Source organism: Colias philodice, chromosome 31 (genome assembly GCF_061535455.1).
Source record: "Colias philodice isolate Cphi_HAF_F1 chromosome 31, ilColPhil1 Martin Lab GWU primary, whole genome shotgun sequence".
Lineage (NCBI taxonomy): Eukaryota > Metazoa > Arthropoda > Insecta > Lepidoptera > Pieridae > Colias > Colias philodice.
In genome coordinates, this window is record NC_143116.1 from 283,821 (window position 1) to 302,669 (window position 18,849).

General features: G+C 33.3%; 1 protein-coding gene across 1 annotated transcript in view; it reads right to left on the reverse strand.

The window, feature by feature from the left end:
• The window catches only part of LOC149474981 (uncharacterized), a 42,024-nt gene extending 25,557 nt beyond the window's left edge, over nucleotides 1-16,467 (reverse strand). The window contains exon 1 of the mRNA XM_089713849.1: nucleotides 16,312-16,467. Coding sequence (XP_089569975.1) covers nucleotides 16,312-16,361 — 50 coding nt within the window. The 5' untranslated portion in view covers nucleotides 16,362-16,467. The remainder of the gene's footprint in view (nucleotides 1-16,311) is intronic.
• Between the last annotated feature and the right edge of the window lie 2,382 nt (nucleotides 16,468-18,849).

The following is an 18,849-nucleotide window of genomic DNA, read 5'->3' on the forward strand; positions in this document are numbered from 1 at the left end:
AATGTAACGGTTATTTGAAATAGCAAAACAGGATAAATACATAAAATAAATAATAATATAGTTTTGCGGTTCTATTATATGTTTAGAATTTAGATATAAATTAATAAATAATAATTAATACTTATTATCACTACATAGTATATAAAACAAAGTCGCTGTCGCTGTCTATGTACCTATGCTTAGATCTTTAAAACTACGCAACGGATTTTGATGCGGTTTTTTTTAATAGATAGAGTGATTCAAGAGGAAGGTTTAAGTAATATAATTTTTTGAGTTTTAGACAAAGCGGGCGAATCCGCAGGAAAGCTGATAGTGAAAGATTTTTTGCGTATATTCGCTTACATATAATACTAGCTGTTCCCCGCGGTTTCACCCGCATTGCTCCGCTCCTGTTGGTCTTAGCGTGATGATATAGGTAGCCTTCCTCGATAAATGGGCTATCTAAAACCCAAAGAATTTTTCAAATCGGACCAGTAGTTCCCGAGATTAGCGCGTTCAAACAAACAAATTCTTCAGCTTTATATTAGTATAGATTCAAAATTATCTTTAAAAACGTTAATGAAAGTGGTTTAACTAACACTTTCTTTTATATCGAAAGATTTCATCCAAAAAAATTCATCCGTTTAATCGAAATGTATTAATACTTTCTCATTCAAGAAAGGATAGGCACATCTCTATAAAAAATATCAAGTTTTTAATTTATTGCAAAAAATAAAGATTTTTTTTAACAAAAACCAGTTTGCAAAAAACACCGTGGGATATTTTTAAGGTATAAAAAATTATATATGTTAATACATTTTTTGCATAATCTATTTTAATGACAAAGGATATGCTGTCTCTTTCTAATCGGTTGACAATGAAAGAGATAGTATTCCTTGTTTTAAAAATATAACAAAGGGAGAAAGGGATAGTTAGAAAATACATTCAAAAGGTACTTGTTAAAAAAATATATTTATTATCACTTGTATAAGATTACATGAATAAAAAATTAGAGTATTGAAACTAGAATAAGTATCTATATATTATAACTAGCTGTGCCCCGCGGTTTCACCCGCATTGCTGTACTCCTGATGCTCTTAGCGTGATGATATATAGCCAATAGGCTGCCTCGATAAACGGGCTGTCTAACACCGAAATAATTTTTCAAATCGGACCAGTAGTTCCTGAGATAAGCGCGTTCAAACAAACAAACAAACTCTTCAGCTGTATAATAATATAGGATATAGGATAGGATCATAGGAGCGGAGTAGCACAGCTTTAAAAAATATATCTACGAAATAAAAACTAAAAATGACTCATACAATATAATGTCGCATATATTAAACTAGTGGTCCGCCCCGGCTTCGCCCGTGGTACCTACATGTTTAAACTATCCTATCTCTCAAGTTGGATCGAACTGCACAATATGGTGTGCGAATCTCAATACTATTATAAAGGCGAAAGTTTGTATGGATGTATGGATGTATGGATGTATGGATGTTTGTTACTCTTTCACGTAAAAACTACTGAACCGATTACAATGAAATTTAGCACACATATAGAGGGTAACTTGGATTAACACATAGGATAGGTTTTATCCCGGAAATCCCACGGGAACGGGAACTATGCGGGTTTTCCTTTGAAAACGCGGGCGAAGCCGCGGGCGGAAATCTAGTTTTATTATAATCGGTTAAGTGGTTTAGGAGTCCATTGAGGACAAACATTGTGACACGAGATTTATATAATATATTAAGATTATGTTGATATATTCAATCTATTTATTTATATGTCTTCACCATATATTTATCCGAAACTTTTCCTCTAAGAAATATTTGCGAAAATCAAAATAACAATAGACTACACAAATATATAACACGCATATCAAAATGGCGCCATAAATATCACAGAGCCATAGCGCGCACAATAAAAAAAAATCGGGGCATAGACAAACTTCCGCATCCCTCGGGGTCATGACCTGTCAACTGTCAAACAATACGCGAATTCCCGTGCGAATCTGTATCATCTTGTCTATTGTTATATTTTTTTTCTTAATTTCTTTGGGGGCACTGAGAATGTACAAGGAGATGGTTCCCATGGCAACAGATGGACATGCTGGACCAAGGGCGAAATTTGCTCTAGTTATTGTCTAATCACAATATGTGCGAAAATGAAGGTGGGAAATAATATATTAATGCCTGATTTTTCAACTATTCGTCGAAACACGTATTAAACTACCATTTCAAAAATGTATTCTAATTGCCCGTATTTGACGGTTTACAGTTGACATTTTAATATTATTGTGTAATACTTTATTGGACAGGTAAGTTTTAAACAAGGATTGGCCCTTAAATGAATAACAATTAAATAAGAATGAAATGAATTGTGTAATAACACCGAGCTGTCAGCGGCTTTCGTGTTAGGCGGACAAGATAAATATACTAAACACCGAATTTCCTTATTTACCTTAAATTTCTCTAGCCCTAGGCGGTGCTATATGTATAATAATTAAAAAGACTTCAAAATCGAGTCACCCAGTCAAAAGTTCTAAGTCTGAAAAAAAACAGTCGGATTTACAACCTCTTTCTTAGTCGGTTCAGAAAAGCTATATACCTTAAGGTTCTACATCTTGAGTTCTAACACAGGTGGTCCTTCGAAGACCTACAACCAGACATACTTTGATACTTATCCCACGTGCTTCGCTTGTTCAAATATTGTAGTTCAACAACCTACCCTTTATCAAGCCAGGATGTTAGCAATAAGTGTACAGTCGAGTGATTAAGTCGTGAAGCACAAATTGTGAAAAAAAATGCGCAAGTTGTAAAGCAGTAAAACTAAAAATGAACGAAGATCTGGATGAAAATATAAAATTTAAAATACTTATTGTAGTATGAAAAATGGTAATAAATCCATACTTTTAATATTATAAATGCGAAAGTAACTGTCTGTCTGTCTGCTACTCAATCACGCCTAAACTACTGAACCAATTTGCACTAAATTTGGTATGGAGATATTTTGATACCCGAGAAAGGACATAGGCTACCTTTTATTGCGAAATATGTACCACAGGCGAAGCCGGGGCGGACCACTAGTTGAAAAAAAAATACCACAATTAAGTTGGTTTTAGAAATTAGAAATAATTTTTCAAATCGGACTAGTAGTTCCCGTGATTAGCGCGTTCAAACAAACAAACAAACTCTTCGGCTTTATAATATTACTAGCGGTCCGCCCCGGCTTCGCCAGTGGTACATATTTCGCAATAAAAAGTAGCCTATGTCCTTTCTCGGGTATCAAAATATCTCCATACCAAATTTCATGCAAATTGGTTCAGTAGTTTAGGCGTGATTGAGTTACAGACAGACAGACAGAGTTACTTTCGCATTTATAATATGTATGTATTAGTATGGATTATTAGTATAGATTATTTTAAGAATTAGATTGGATTTATTTTTAATCCATCAGTCCCCGGAATCACAGACACAATAGATAATCTATTGTGTCGCGCCCCGATCGGGGCGCTCGGTGGTCAATGGGTTAAATAGTAATAGATGTATATTAGAGGAGGATCTACAGCTTCCTGTCGGTTATAGAAACTGCTTTCCGAACCGTTTAAAGTATAATATTAAGGACTTTAATCACAACATATTTCAAACCATCAAACTGATTTATTACTGTCGAAATCAAGTCAAGTATTGCTATTAGGTAGATTGGATTTCTAAGTGAGTGATCAAAATATTTAATAATTAAATGAACCACTTTCGTCGGCGACTGTATTTTGCTCAACACTAAGCTTTAACAATACATGAATAATATAAGCCTTTAACAACACTATTTTTTCAAGCATTCTTGTGGCATCTCATTTTTAAGACTTTGAATATACTTATTCTATTATTTTTACGAGTTTGTAAGAATAAAATGGATGTTTCACTTTCACGCCAAAACGGCTCATCGGATTAAAAGAAAATTTGGTACAGAGATAGACTATTAATAGTTTGGATAACAATAGATGCTACTTTTTCTTTGGCTTCGAAACGTTTTTCATTATGATAAAAATATTTAAAGAACAAAAGAGAGAGTGATCAAAGTAGTTATAGTTCCCTATCACATAGCATTCTTAATGAGAACTAGAAAACTACATTAAAGAAGCGAGATCAAGGCCTTATAAATAATATACCATTAAACATAATAATCACATTTTCTATCCATAGATAAGAAAAATCAGTGCACGAAAAAAAAGTAGCTCCGGAACGCAGCCGCCATCATGGATTTAGAATGGCGCAAAATGTGGTGAAAAAATAACATCACGACATATAGGGTCTATAGTCTATGCTCATGTTTGGTCTGTGGTCGCTGTGGCTTCTTTTTTTTAATCTATGACAGGTTATAGGATGTAATTATGGATTGGACTTTTTATGATTCGATTTATTGTGTATATGTTATGTAACAAGATGGGTTATTTCTTTTCTAATGAACTTTTCTTTAGGGCCGATTTTTCAATGCTTGGATAAAACTTATCCGTCCAATAAAGTATTACACGATAATATTAAAATGTCACGTAAATTGTCAAATACGGGCAATTAGAATACGTTTTTAAAATGGTAGTTTTATACATTATTCTACGAATAAGTTTTATCCAGGGATTGAAAAATCAGCCCTTAGTCGAATAGTTATAAAAATTTTACCACGTTTTAAATAGAAACAAAAGCCATAAAGATACCTACTTGAAATAACAATCTACCCGTAGATCGTCAAGCTACTACTCATCTTCTATATTATTGTCTTGAAGCTTTGTATAAGGTATTTACTACGTTTTTTTAACGGCTCTTTGATGAATCTTTATTCCGAATCAGTGGTAAATATGACTACGTATAGCGCCCGGTAAACTTCTTGGCCAAAAAGTAGTGTGGTGGGGGAAGTTTGCGCATCAAGTTTTAGTATATTTTTTTATATTATGCGCAAGCTTCCCCCATCGGCCATCACGCTACTTTTTGGTCAAGAAGTTTGTCGGGCGCTATACTATGAAGACTCAAACGAGCTTCTAAAAGAAGTCTAGTAAAATAAATGAATCCATTCAAATTATTGCTATTTACTTACTATTACGTACGAACATTGTTAATGTTTGTCTGCAAACATATAACTGTAAATTAAACATATCCAAAATACACACATTGATTTCGTAATATTGACGCAACGTTCATTACCGCGCTGTCAATGTCAAAGTCAAACACAGCCAAGTTCAAATGAAAAAAAACTTTCTATTTACCGTTCCGAATTTGAATCTCAACGTCGTGGTCGTATCATAGACGTGTACCGGTTTTTTTTCTTTTTTGATGCGTGAGTTTTTTGTGGCCAAGAGCTTGATGCTCTATGGTTTTTGTTTTTATTTTGAAATGTAAGTATTGTAAGTCTATGCGATGTTTATGATGTTGGAAGGCGATTTAAAAGCTGAAAAGTCGATTTAATGCTTTTTAAATCGACTTTTCAGCTTAAACTCATGAAATTTTTTCTTGCTACCGTTTCTTGGTAGTTCCTACATGTTCAAATTTTGAGTCCGTAACGTACAAACATTCAAACATATAGTTTTATAATGAAGCTTGTCTTGTGTGGAATGTAGCCTGTAGGCGTATTCTATTAGACCCTGCAGTGTTAGTTCATTAAAATATAAATTATAATATGAGTGTGAGATGAAAAAATGAATAGTTTTTTTATTACAATAGCCAAATAGGAAACTGTTAGTATATAAATGTTTAACTATTTAAGCTAGTTTTTTTTCCGAAAATTGAAAATAATTTTAACTGCATAATAAATGACAAATCACCTTCCATATTTTACAAATACCATCCAAATCTGTTCATCAAATCCTCACGGACACACATACAAACATTTATATAATTATTATTATCCCATACGCCCACAGGATCATTACGACATTCTTTTAAACCGGTTTCATTACATAAACCTCTGTTAGAGAATCCCAGTGTTGTACTTGGTTTAAATACGTCTTCAACGGCTGAATTGAATCAGATGGAGTTTTGTAAATTGATAGATGAATTCAAGAAAATATAGGTAAAGAGATAATAATATAGAGAGTATGTTTATTTGTAACGGCTAAAGAATTTTTGATGCAATTTACAATTTGAATTTTAAAATTATATTCACGTGTTTTATTTTTACGCATTTACTGCTAAACATATTTTGATGATATTTTTCACAGTCATAGACCATATTTTAGTAATACATATTTGATATTATGTAGGTATAGTGAACGAATCCACGGGCAAGAAGTAGTATGTAACTATGTAACGAGTAAAATTTAGCTTAATTAAGTAATTATGGCAACAGCTGTCGCTGTAATAGTCACTTCCGTCTGTATGTCATTTATTGCATACAAGCGAATCGCTCTGGCTTCGCTCGTAGTAACGTATGATTATGGAAATGGTCAGTTTCTTAGTAAAAAAATTCTCCGCATTTTTACTTTTTTTGATGTGAAACTTATTTAGGCGCGTTGAGAGCAAAACTTCAAGGTCGCATCATAGCAATAGCGTCACGTCATGAAGTAAGGCGACGATTTTTGTACCTTTGAATTTTGCCAAAAAAGTTTCACTTCTGACACGTGTGCTCACACGCTTTTTTTAATATTAAATGAATACTTATTTAATTACAAATATTGTTCAAACTTTACGAATAATAGAAAAAAAAAGCAATTGTAAGTTCTTATTAGGATCATATAGGAAATAGTTTAAATTTCTATACTTAGCCCAAACTACGATTGAAATTACAAACATCATTTTTAAATCCCTTACTTATCAGGAAAATAAAAAAAAACTGTATTTTTCAATATTTTTATAGACATCTTATACATATTGTCGATTTGTGTAATAATGTCCTATAATATTTATTTATTTACTAGCGGTCCGCCCCGGCTTCGCCCGTGGTACATGTTTACGTTTTCTCTACATAAGAACCATCCTCGTACTTCAAGGAATATAATAAAAAAAGAATTATCGAAATCGGTTCAGCCGTTCTCGAGTTATGCGCTTACCAACACATTTTGCGATTCATTTTTATATATAAGATTTATATTTCGTCAACATCTTCAAACTTTTCTATCTTCCAGCATTCTGACTCCCATTACCGACGTGGTATATAAAAATTCTAGCCAACAAAAAAAAACATACCAGTTTTGACCACTAGCTATCTCTCTCTAACATATAGCGCTATCTCCCTCTACAATGAGATATGATCATCATTGAAAAGGGTTGAATTTGACTTCCTTGTGAAGATATTTTAATTTTACTATATAGGAATGAAGATAATTGAAGTTTTTGTTAGTAGAAATAAAATAAACCAAAGAAATTATACTATTATGAATACATACTTACAAAATGATATTCCAACTAAATAACTAATATTATATAGAAAATGCTTGCGTCTATCTCTTCGACCTTCGTGATAAAATCAAAAATGCACCGATTTTTATTCTGTTATCACAGATTATTATTAAGCTATTGCATAGCTTCTATCGCAGGCCTTGAGCGCGGGGACCGAATCCAGAAATTTAGTAACGAAAAACCTCACGCTCCCCACCCCGACGGGCGCGTGCCGCGTAGGTGTGGCTTGAAGGCATAGCATGCAATAGCTATACCGCGGCAGTCCCCGAGTCCCAAACGTCTTTTTTTTAAGAACGCGGGCAAAGCCGCGGGTGGATAGCTAGTGCTATATTATGCTACAGGAACTACTGGTCCGATTTGAAATTCTTTTGGTGTTAGATAGCCCATTTATCGAGGAAGGCTATAGGCTATACATATATCATCACGCTAAGACCAACAGGAGCGGAGCCCTGCAGCGGGTAAAAATATTTTAAACAAATTTTATAATTTAAGAACATTTTAGGGTATAAACCAGCCAAGTGCGTGGCAGATGTCACATTACATACGTCATTTAATAAATATGCCGGTTTCTTCGTGATGTAGAACAATTATATTAAGATAAATCGAAAAATGTATTATAAACAATGGTAGATCGAATTGTAAACTGTAAACAATGTTAGTTATGATTCATTTAAAAAACATTTTATACAGAATGCAGTCGGGTAAAAATATCACGACTTTCACAGGGGTTGGTTCCAACCCAGTACCAACCGTCGTATATTTTTTACTTATGCGGTTTTATCCGCGTGGCTCCACTCCTTTTGGACTAAGCGTGATGATATGTAGCCTATAGCCTTCCTCGATAAATGGGCTATCTAACACCGAAAGAATTTTTCAAATCGGACCAGTAATTCCTGAGATTAGCGCGTTCAAACAAACTCTTTAGCTTTATAATATTAGTACCTATAGACTTTTTTTTTTTTAATTTCGATATAAATATAACATATACCATATATATAAACCCAAATTAACCAAAAACTATTTAAAAAATCTACAGTTACAAAAAACAGCCTTTTCCTTTCTTTCTTACAACTTTCAGCAGCGAAAAATCATCTTTTTTTTTCGAAAATATCTCATTTTTTTCGCATTTTAATCATCTTCCACCAAAATAAACCCTCACAATTAAATAATTTTTAATCCAAGTGTAACAGTATGGATTGCGCACGCGCCCCCTCACATCTGTCGGGGTGAACGCACGGGGGTGAAATTATCGATCCGTGAATGTACCCTGTTAGAACTTAGAACATTATATCTACAGTACTGTTGTATAAAACAAAGTCGCTCGAATCTATGCTAATATTATAGCTGAAGAGTTTGTTTGAACGCGCTTATCTCAGGAATTACTGGGACCGTATTATGAGTTATGACCTCTTATTCCCAGACAGTTTACGCCGTGAATTTAACTGACTGGCAAATTCATATGTATTATGATCGCAATAACCAGCCATGGTTAATTGAGGTATTATATGAATTTACTAGTCCGATTTGAAAAATTCTTTCGGTGTTAGATAGCCCATTTATCGAGGAAGGCTATAGGCTATATATTATGACGCTAAGACTAATAGGAGCGGAGCAACGCGGGTAAAACCGCGGGGCACAGCTTGTTTATAATATCAGTAGGACTAGTAAGTTGATTTTTTAAGACATAACAGATTCTAAAAATCTTAAAAAAAAATATTTTACATACGCTTTAGGCCCGATTTTTCAATGCTTGGATAAAACTTATTCGTCGAATAATGTATAAAACTACCATTTTAAAAACGTATTCTAATTGCCCGTATTTGACAGTTTACGTGACATTTTAATATTATCGCGTAATACTTTATTGGACGGATATAAGTTTTATCCAAGCATTGAAAAATCGGCCCTTAAATAAGATAAATAAAATTAGTTATTGTCACCGATCCTTGATAAGTGTAAATAGTTTGAATTAAATCTGTTCGTATTGAAGTGTGTCAAAATCAAAAATGGATTCTAACACCTATTTTTTTGCGTTAAATAAGAATAAATCCCGTTTTAAATCGGTTAAAAGTCTTTAATTACCAAATTTAAAAGGTAGTTAAGTCCATAATTTGCCATATCTTCTTTTGTTAATAATTTTAAGAAATCTCTTTGTGAAAATTCAAAATTACATGTCTCTTTGTTGTTGTAAAGAATCGACTGTTTTCGTATGTATGTATATTGTATTCTCCGAAAATTACTGGAGTAATTTTAAAATTGATTTATGGTTACGATTTTAGTGTAGGTAGGTATTCTTTCTATATTTTGAGGAAGTCTTTACTTGTAATTAAGCAAACGGTCAATTATGTAAATGGGAAATCCCGATTTAAATATTGTCATTATATTCTGTTGATTTTCCTATAGGTAGGAAAAACTATTAGCTTACTAAAAGTCTATAGCCTTCCTCGATACATGGGATATCTAAACCGAAAGAATTTTTCAAATCAGACCAGTTGTTCCTGAGATTAACGCGTTCAAACAAACTCTTCAGTTTTATAATATTAGTGTAGATTAATTTTTAACACCCAAATCTCGTTTACCACACGACCATACGACCACACGATACGATATCGTTTAACGTCCACACGACGTGCCGTTAAGACGATCGTCACGGTCAGAGCTTGTGTACTGAGCTAGAACGGGCGTTAACGGAAATTGGACCTGCTAGTTGAGGCACATGGCTTCGCTTGCATAATCTATATCTATATATATATATATCTTATATATAAAATTCTCGTGTCACAATGTTAGTCTGCATACTCCTCCGAAACGGGTGGACCGATTCTCATGAAATTTTCTGTGCATATCGGGTAAGTCTGAGAATCGGCCAACATCTATTTTTCATATGTACCACGGGCGAAGCCGGGGCGGACCGCTAGTATATATATAAAACTCAAAGGTGACTGATATAGTGATCTATCAACGCACAGCCCAAACCACTGGACGTATCGGGCTGAAATTTGGCATGCAGGTTTGGACGTAGGCATCCGTTAAGAAAGGATTTCCCGAAATTCTTGCGGGAACGGGGAAAAAAGGGGATAAAGGGGATGCACGTACAAAGTCGTGGGCGGAAGCTAGTTAATATTATAAATAAGGAATATGTGTAGATAAAACTGATAAAAAAACTTGTGAAATTATCGAACAATAAAAAAGTAAATGTACAAACTACAAAGTTTGAATTGAATCCGTTAAAAGTGGGTCAATATCGACTCAGGGTGGTTACTGGTTACTGCAGGTTACATACAAACATACAAATGAAGCTAATATAAGCGTGTTAAAAAGGTTTCTAAAACAGTCGCTATCTGTCAGTCCCTATGTATGTTTAAATCTTTAAAACTACGCAACGAATTTTGATGCGTTTTTTTTATTCATGAAGGTTTTTAGTAAGTATTTATTTTTAAAAGATATTGTTTCTCGAGGAAGGTTTTACTATATACGACTACGAGGCACATATCTATACTAATATTATAAAGCTGAAGAGTTTGTTTGTTTGTTTGTTTGAACGCGCTAATCTCGGGAACTACTGGTCCGATTTAAAAAATTCTTTCGGTGTTAGAAAGCTCATTTATAGAGGAAGGTTATAGGCTATATATCATCACGCTACGACCAACAGGAGCGGAGTCACGGGGGTGAAACCGCGGGGAGCAGCTAGTATTTATATATATTTTACGTTACTTCGAAGAATCTATCCTCGTAGGTTTGTATGTATGTATGTACCTATGTATGGTTTTCACGCAAAAACTACTGGACCGATTTTGATGAAATTTGGCACAGATAATCTTTAGACCCTGAGAAAGAACATAGGCTACCTTTTTTTGCGAAATATGTACCACGGGCGAAGCCGGGGCGGACCGCTAGTCTATTTATAAATTAAAAGGATTCTCACGATAAAATTACCATAAAGTACGTATTAAGTAAAAAATTGCATACAGACGTATTAAAACATAAGTATTATTGCAAGTGTTCTACGTCCGTTAAGAATTACAAGCTTCGTATAACAGGAACGGATTCTGTACAAAATGTTGATTTAATTTATTAACGGTTTTAAAACACGGTTTTTATTAGGATTTATGTTAGAAAAATGTTTTTTATAGGAATATATTTTACTTTTAAGTAATTTTACGCATCGTTGTCGTTACATTTAGAACATATTTATTTTCATTCTTGCTTATTTTCTTACATATTTAGTATTTTTTGTTAAATTCAGAGCGAAAGCGGTTTATTAATTCAAAAATTATCATCATACAAATAGACTGCCATTCTCGAGGTTCGTAACTAAACGATTTAAATTTTAAAATAAAAAGTTTTCATCAAAAGTTGTAATTTTTACGTCAGTTATTACGAAGTATTTATTTATATAAATATATAGTACCTATATCAGTAATAAAATAATTAATAAACAATATTTTTCCTACAGAACCCTAAAAATTAACGATCCAATATGGCCGTCGGCATACGGGCACACCACAGAGTAATAAAATATTTTGCGACAAAATTTAGTTATTTTTAGTATTAATAGCACTTTTATATTCTATACCGTTACTGCAACTATGTTGCATGTGGTAACCCATCCATTGGCTGACTGCTGTGTGCGTTGCTTAACCTTTGAAAAATATTATGAAACCTTGAGAAATTTACATATGAACACGAAACTTGCGACAAAATGAACATTATTTTGTGTATTTTGAGAAAATGTTGAGAAATCATTATAGATTATAAAGCTGAAGAGTTTGATTGTTTGTTTGTGTGAACGCGCTAATCTCGGGAACTACTGGTCCGATTTGTAATATCGTCACGCTAAAACCACTAGGATCGGAGCCATGCGGGTGAAACCGCGTGGCACAGCTAGTCAAATATAATTTATAGTAAAGTTTAGTTATGATTAAGAATTAGGGTACCGCAAATTTGTAACCATTTATTTTTATACCGTGTAATAAAATTATTATAAGATAATGAGAAATAATTAATAAGTTAGCACCAAAATTAGGTCAGTTGAGAGTTTATCATATTTTGCGATTATAATAAGGTGCATGTCGAAACCGGTTTTAATACTAGCTAAGCGCCTCGGTTTTGCTTGTTTTATTGAGACTGAATCTATCTATATGCAAAATTTTATCTAATTTGATACAGCCGTTTTCGCGTGATAACCAAACATACTTTCGAATTAATAATATACCTATTGCTCACTCACTGTAAAATATTCAAATGTGGAAAGTGGAATCACAGGCTCCGACTAAGACTTTTCTAGTTTTTTTTTCTTCAATAAATGCCAAATAAATATTTAGTTTATCTAAATTCCAAGCACAACCAGGTTGGTAAACTAGTCAATAATTCCAAAAATCGACCACACATGACAAAATATTACACGTAGAACTATAAAAAGACAATAAATTATATATTTATATGGAATAGATATCATCTGACCACCTGTATAGATATTATATGATAGCATTTTATAGCTATGAGCACGTATAGGCGAAGTCGCGGGTGGAATACTAGTCTATTTATATCTATATACATACATATATTTACTCACTACATAGCTGCGCTTCGCGGTTTCACCCGCGTCGCTCCGCGCGCTCCTGCTGGTCTTAGCGTAATTCCTCTAAACCCGAAGGAATTTTTCAAATCGGACCAGTAGTTCCTGAGATTAGCGCGTTCAAACAAACAAACTCTTCTGCTTTAAATATTAGTATAGATTTAATATGAGGAAAGATTATTTTTTTTGTTACCTATTGTCTTTGGGGTAGTCTAAACTTATGTTTATAAATAACCGCCCATTTTTTTACTATCCTAGTTTGATTCTATTGTGCTAACAACCTACTTACTACGTACCTAAAACGCTAAGCGAGTAAACATGTTTGTAATAAAATAAAGTTTCTCTGTTATGGCTGGTTCACACTTTGATTAGTGCGAGTGCAGGTGATGAGTGCGAGTGCAGGTGTGTAGTGCGAGTAGTGTCCAATTGACTGCGAGTGCAGGTGATTAGTGCGAGTGCAGGTGTGTAGTGCGAGTAGTGTCCAATTGACTGCGAGTGCAGGTGATTAGTGCGAGTGCAGGCACGCTGCGAGTGATGGCTGGTTCACACTTTGATTAGTGTGAGTGCAGGTGATTAGTGCGAGTGCAGGTGTGTAGTGCGAGTAGTGTCCAATTGACTGCGAGTGCAGGTGATTAGTGCGAGTGCAGGTGTGTAGTGCGAGTAGTGTCCAATTCACTGCGAGTGCAGGTGATTAGTGCGAGTGCAGGCACGCTGCGAGTGAGGGGGAAGGGAGGGCGCGCGGGACGTGGCTACTCGCAGTCCACTCGCAAAAAAATAGAACACGCTTCTATTCACTTTACTACACAGCCTACTAAACACTCGCACTAAACAGTCGCTGTCCACACGTAGTTACTAAACACCTGCACTCATCACCTGCACTCGCACTAATCAAAGTGTGAACCAGCCTTGAGGGGGAAGGGAGGGCGCGCGGGACGTGGCTACTCGCAGTCCACTCGCAAAAAAATAGAACACGCTTCTATTCACTTTACTACACAGCCTACTAAACACTCGCACTAAACAGTCGCTGTCCACACGTAGTACTACTCATCACCTGCACTCGCACTAATCAAAGTGTGAACCAGCCATAAGTGATTAAAATGTAATCTTTTTGGGACATAAATGTCTTCAAAAAAAATAGAAGCTGTGGCGCGGACGAAACGAACGTAGGCAAAAACAAGTATGTACCTACTTAGTTACTTAATTCTTTATCTCTTGACAAATCTGATGTATGACCCATAAATATTATATTAAAGACCATTAATATTATAAAAATATTCATTGAAATCCGTCCCGACGTTTTTTCTAGGAGTAACCATGGAGTAACAAACTTACATACATCCATCTTCACAAACTTTCGCATTTACAATATTAGTAGAACTCGTAGTGCATGTTAACTTTAATAATCTTATCGTATTTAACAGTTCTTACTTCTTAACAAAAACGCAATAAAATCCACTTTCCACGTTCCAAGCTTCTAAAATAAAGGATACAGAAGTACAATAATACTAAATAGTTACAAGTTACAACAAAAAAAAACAAAAGGCTCTAATATCGCACCCGAAAACGTGCAAAAATTTGGCATATGACATCATTTCGCGCCACCATCATCCATTTCACTCTAACACGTCGAGATATCATATGCGGGAAAGAGACAACAACACAAACAAGGCGGCAAACCGATAACGTCCGGAAATTATAGAAAACTATCATTCACAACTGTTACAGATAATAAACGATAACGTGTTTATTGTTTTTTAAATAGGCTAAGGTTTTGTAATCTCTTGTTATTAAAGCTTTTGCAAATGTCAATTTAATTGAATGCTTATCATTCAAATTCCATGGCCATTGCAGCGGTTACAAAATATTAAATAACACATATAAAGCATTTCTTATCTATGCTTTTTTCATAAAAAGTTCGTACGAATAGGTAGGTACAGTTTTTTATATATTTACTAGTGGTCCGCCCCGGCTTCGCCCGTGGTACCTACATGTTTAAACTATCCTCTCAAGTTGGATCGAACTGCACATGGTGTGCGAATTTTATTATAATCGGTTAAGTGGTTTAGGAGTCCATTGAGGACAAACATTGTGACACGAGATTTATTATAATGATAATTACTTACATTCATGGATATTTTTTGCTTCTTACGCCTTCTGTAACTTTGATAAGTTGTAGTGCATTTTACAATACAATTTTTAACATCACCTCCACCAAAGGACCTAGGTAAGTAATAAGTATAATACATATATGTATTTAAACATGTCTATAACAATAATCAGTGTTTTAGATATAACCGTTACAATACGAACATTGTTGTCACCACATTCGAATGACTTTTTTAAAGTTTTTAACAATGAAATACCCACAATTCTTCTTTCAACATTCGCTTTCATTTATGAAATTGAAACTTTCGCGCAAGTCGTAGGTACTTGTCCCAAATCAATTTCAACGGCTAATCCTCAAGGAGGTTGTTCAACTCTCCTACTCCCAAGGTTAGTACGCTGACGTAATCTGTATATAAAATATATTACATTTAGTTCGCAAATTGCCATGCTAAAATTGAAGCCTTTAAACGTGGCAACGCCCAATTCTTGGACGGAAACCGGGAGATTTTTTTTTTAATTTCAAATCGTACGTTTCAGTTTGACGTTTTAACTTTTTAATTTTCAAACTTAAGGCTATGGTTTATCCGTTTATGTCACATGAATTATGTTGCATCTACACACCACATTGTAAACGAACATAATAATTATGGCTTAATTAACCTATAAAACACAATTGAAGCCTTCCATTCATAAGACGGTTTATTTGAAGTTCTTAATCGCCGATAAAGATAAATATAGACATAATGATTACGTAGGACGATTCATTCATATTCTCACATACCTATAGCTTAGACTTCCGTTGAGAATCGGAATGAAGTCTACAATTTAGCATACAGACGGATTACACTATTACAGGATTTTATGTAGATTTGTAGTACAAGAGTAACATTATATTAAAAAAAATATTGATTAGGTCAATTGGATAGTTATATTAAAAATAGTTTTTTTTTAATATAACTATCCAATTAGCGTAATTAAACTTCTAAAATAAATAAACATTGATAATGTCTGTAATCACAATACGAAATAATTAGGTTACTTGTTTTGTCCTCAATTAATTAAAGTAAAGATTAGACGTTACATACTCCATTATTGTATGTTTGAATTTAGAACACATATTTTACTAACTTTTTTAATTCTGAAGCAAAGGAGATTTTACAAACAGCCTGATAACATTAAAAAGCCCATGATATATTTGTTATTTTGATAAATAAATTTATAATATCTATTTTATTATATATATTCATTTTTATTACTCACCCAGAGCACTGACAGTTAATCTCACAATGTTTGCTACTTTCGCCCCACATTTTCACAATATTTCACTAACTGTTTATTATTATTAAAAGTCCATCATATATTTAATCACAAGACGCGATACGCTCCGTACAACGGCCGATCGTCGACTGAATGGGTTTCCTTCACCCCCCTAACGATCCTACTTCATACTTCACCGCTCCCGCTATGGGATACGGGAATGCTACCATTGTAGAAAATTCTACTAATTTGGTAGATGGAATGGTAGAATTTTAATTTAATATATTTTAAAGATATAAATGTAATGATTACAACAGGGATATTTATTGTATATTTAGATAGGTTGTGAAAGATTTAATAATAATTGTTTGTTTGAAGTGAAATGAATTTAGAAAGAAATCTGTGATATATGGCTGTCATCCATAGTTGAAAATATTTTGAGGCAAGTTGACCAAATAACAATACATTTTGTCATGTATTTTCTGAATTCTGAGTATGATAAAGACAATTTTTTTCTTTGTTTCTTTCTAAATTATGTTTTTAGCAGAGTACATTTTTAAGGTATTTTGAGTAAGTACGTTTTTGGTTGATTTTCATGCCATGTATTATGATTGCTATTGCATTTCAACACTGATTTATTGTAACCTAGTGATTCAAAAGCATAAAATACTTTCTATTTTTCAATTTTAAGGATTTTAATACAGTTTTCGACAGGTACCTAAGAACCGTTGGGTCTGTCTGATAAAAAAAAATAGTAGGATTTCGTATTTCTAAATCTGGCGACATTTTACCCGTCTGACCGTACCCAAAACAGCAGCCTTTAGACAAATATATTCTTTATTCCAATATCATAAAGTCCAATTTCTTATTGAATTTCTAAAAAGGAATGTCATTTAAAATTATATGGGAATGTGATCCTGTTTACACACACAACAAATTCAACTACAAATAAAAATACACCTTATTTGTATAGCACTAATATCAATTTTTAACTGCATCAATAATTGTAGATACACGCACTCATGAACAACCGATTCTTAGAAATCATATGGTTGTTATATATTTTGTTAAATTGAACTAAACCTTATATATAACGAATGAAGATTGAAAATCGTTTAATAAATAAATTTCAACCTGACCATATGATGCTGCCTTGTACGTCGGTCCTTATCAAAAAACTAAAATATTTTAGAGACTTGAAGCTTAGATAGTTTATTACGTTGTTATTTGTATAAGTTTCTATCAACCTGTAGTACAGGAAGTTTAGTTTCATAGAAAATAATACATTTTTTACAGTAATTCTTTCGAAAATTCGAGATTCAGTTAAGTATTATTATTTACTAGCTATGCTCCGTGGTTTTACCCGCTGTGCTCCGCTCCTGTTGGTCTTAGCGAGATGATATATAGCCTATAGCCTTCCTGAGATGATAACCGAAAGAATTATTCAAATCGGACCAGTAGTTCCTGAGATTAGCGAGTTCAAACAAACAAACTTTATAATACATACTAGTAATTAGTATAGATTTTGAAATCGTTTGGTAGATCTCTATGGTGTAGACTGTAGTTAACCCTAAAAAATATTAAAGTAATATAAATTTTTTATATTAAATTAAATAAAAAAGAATCATCAAAATCGACTCTAGTCGAAAATGAATGAATTTATTAAAAAAAAAACATTCGAATTGACAATCTTCGTTTTTTGAATCATTCAATTTGTATAATATATTTTCATTTCAATACAACGTTAATTTAAAAATAAAACCATTTGCTGTTAAGTTAAAGCAGTAAGCCTACTTATTTATCACTTAACGTAGCTCTTTTTGTTAGTTATAAGTACTGTAGTATTCATTGTATGGATTTACGGATAACAAGTTAACAAAATTTTAACTAAAGAAAATGCTTTGTAAGTAAGTAAGTCAACAATTATTTCTTTTCAGTTGTATAGTTATGTTCTTATGCAATTAAACTTATTGACGTATCACGTAAGACGTAACACATAATGACATAAACATTAAATTGAAAGTAGATATATATAACTGTTAGGTAGGTATATTATATTCAAAATCGTTCTCAGATCGGTTCTAGGCAATTTTTGAGATATGCACGAACGAACTTACAAAATTTTCAGCCACACTTTTGCAGTAACTATTTGGTAATCTATGGTTTATCTTTATTATATGGATTGATAAAAAATAAATATTAATAATATGTATTATGTACATAATACCAATTCATTCCATGTTTTTGGCAAATTTATTGTTTATTGAATTGAAGTGAAACTTCTTTAGGCGCATTCAGGCTAAAATTTCAAGGTCGCGTCATGACAATACCGTCACGTCATGGAGTAAGGCGATGATGGTATCTCTGAATCTTGCCAAAGAAGTTTCACCTCTGACACGTATGCTCGCCACACACGCTCTTTTTTCTTTCTTCTTTCCAAATACGTCATCAATATATAAATCAATACATTTAAAAAAAACAAATAATTGTTTATAAAAAAACAAATTTATTTAGAAACAATAAACAAATACGTACACGCGT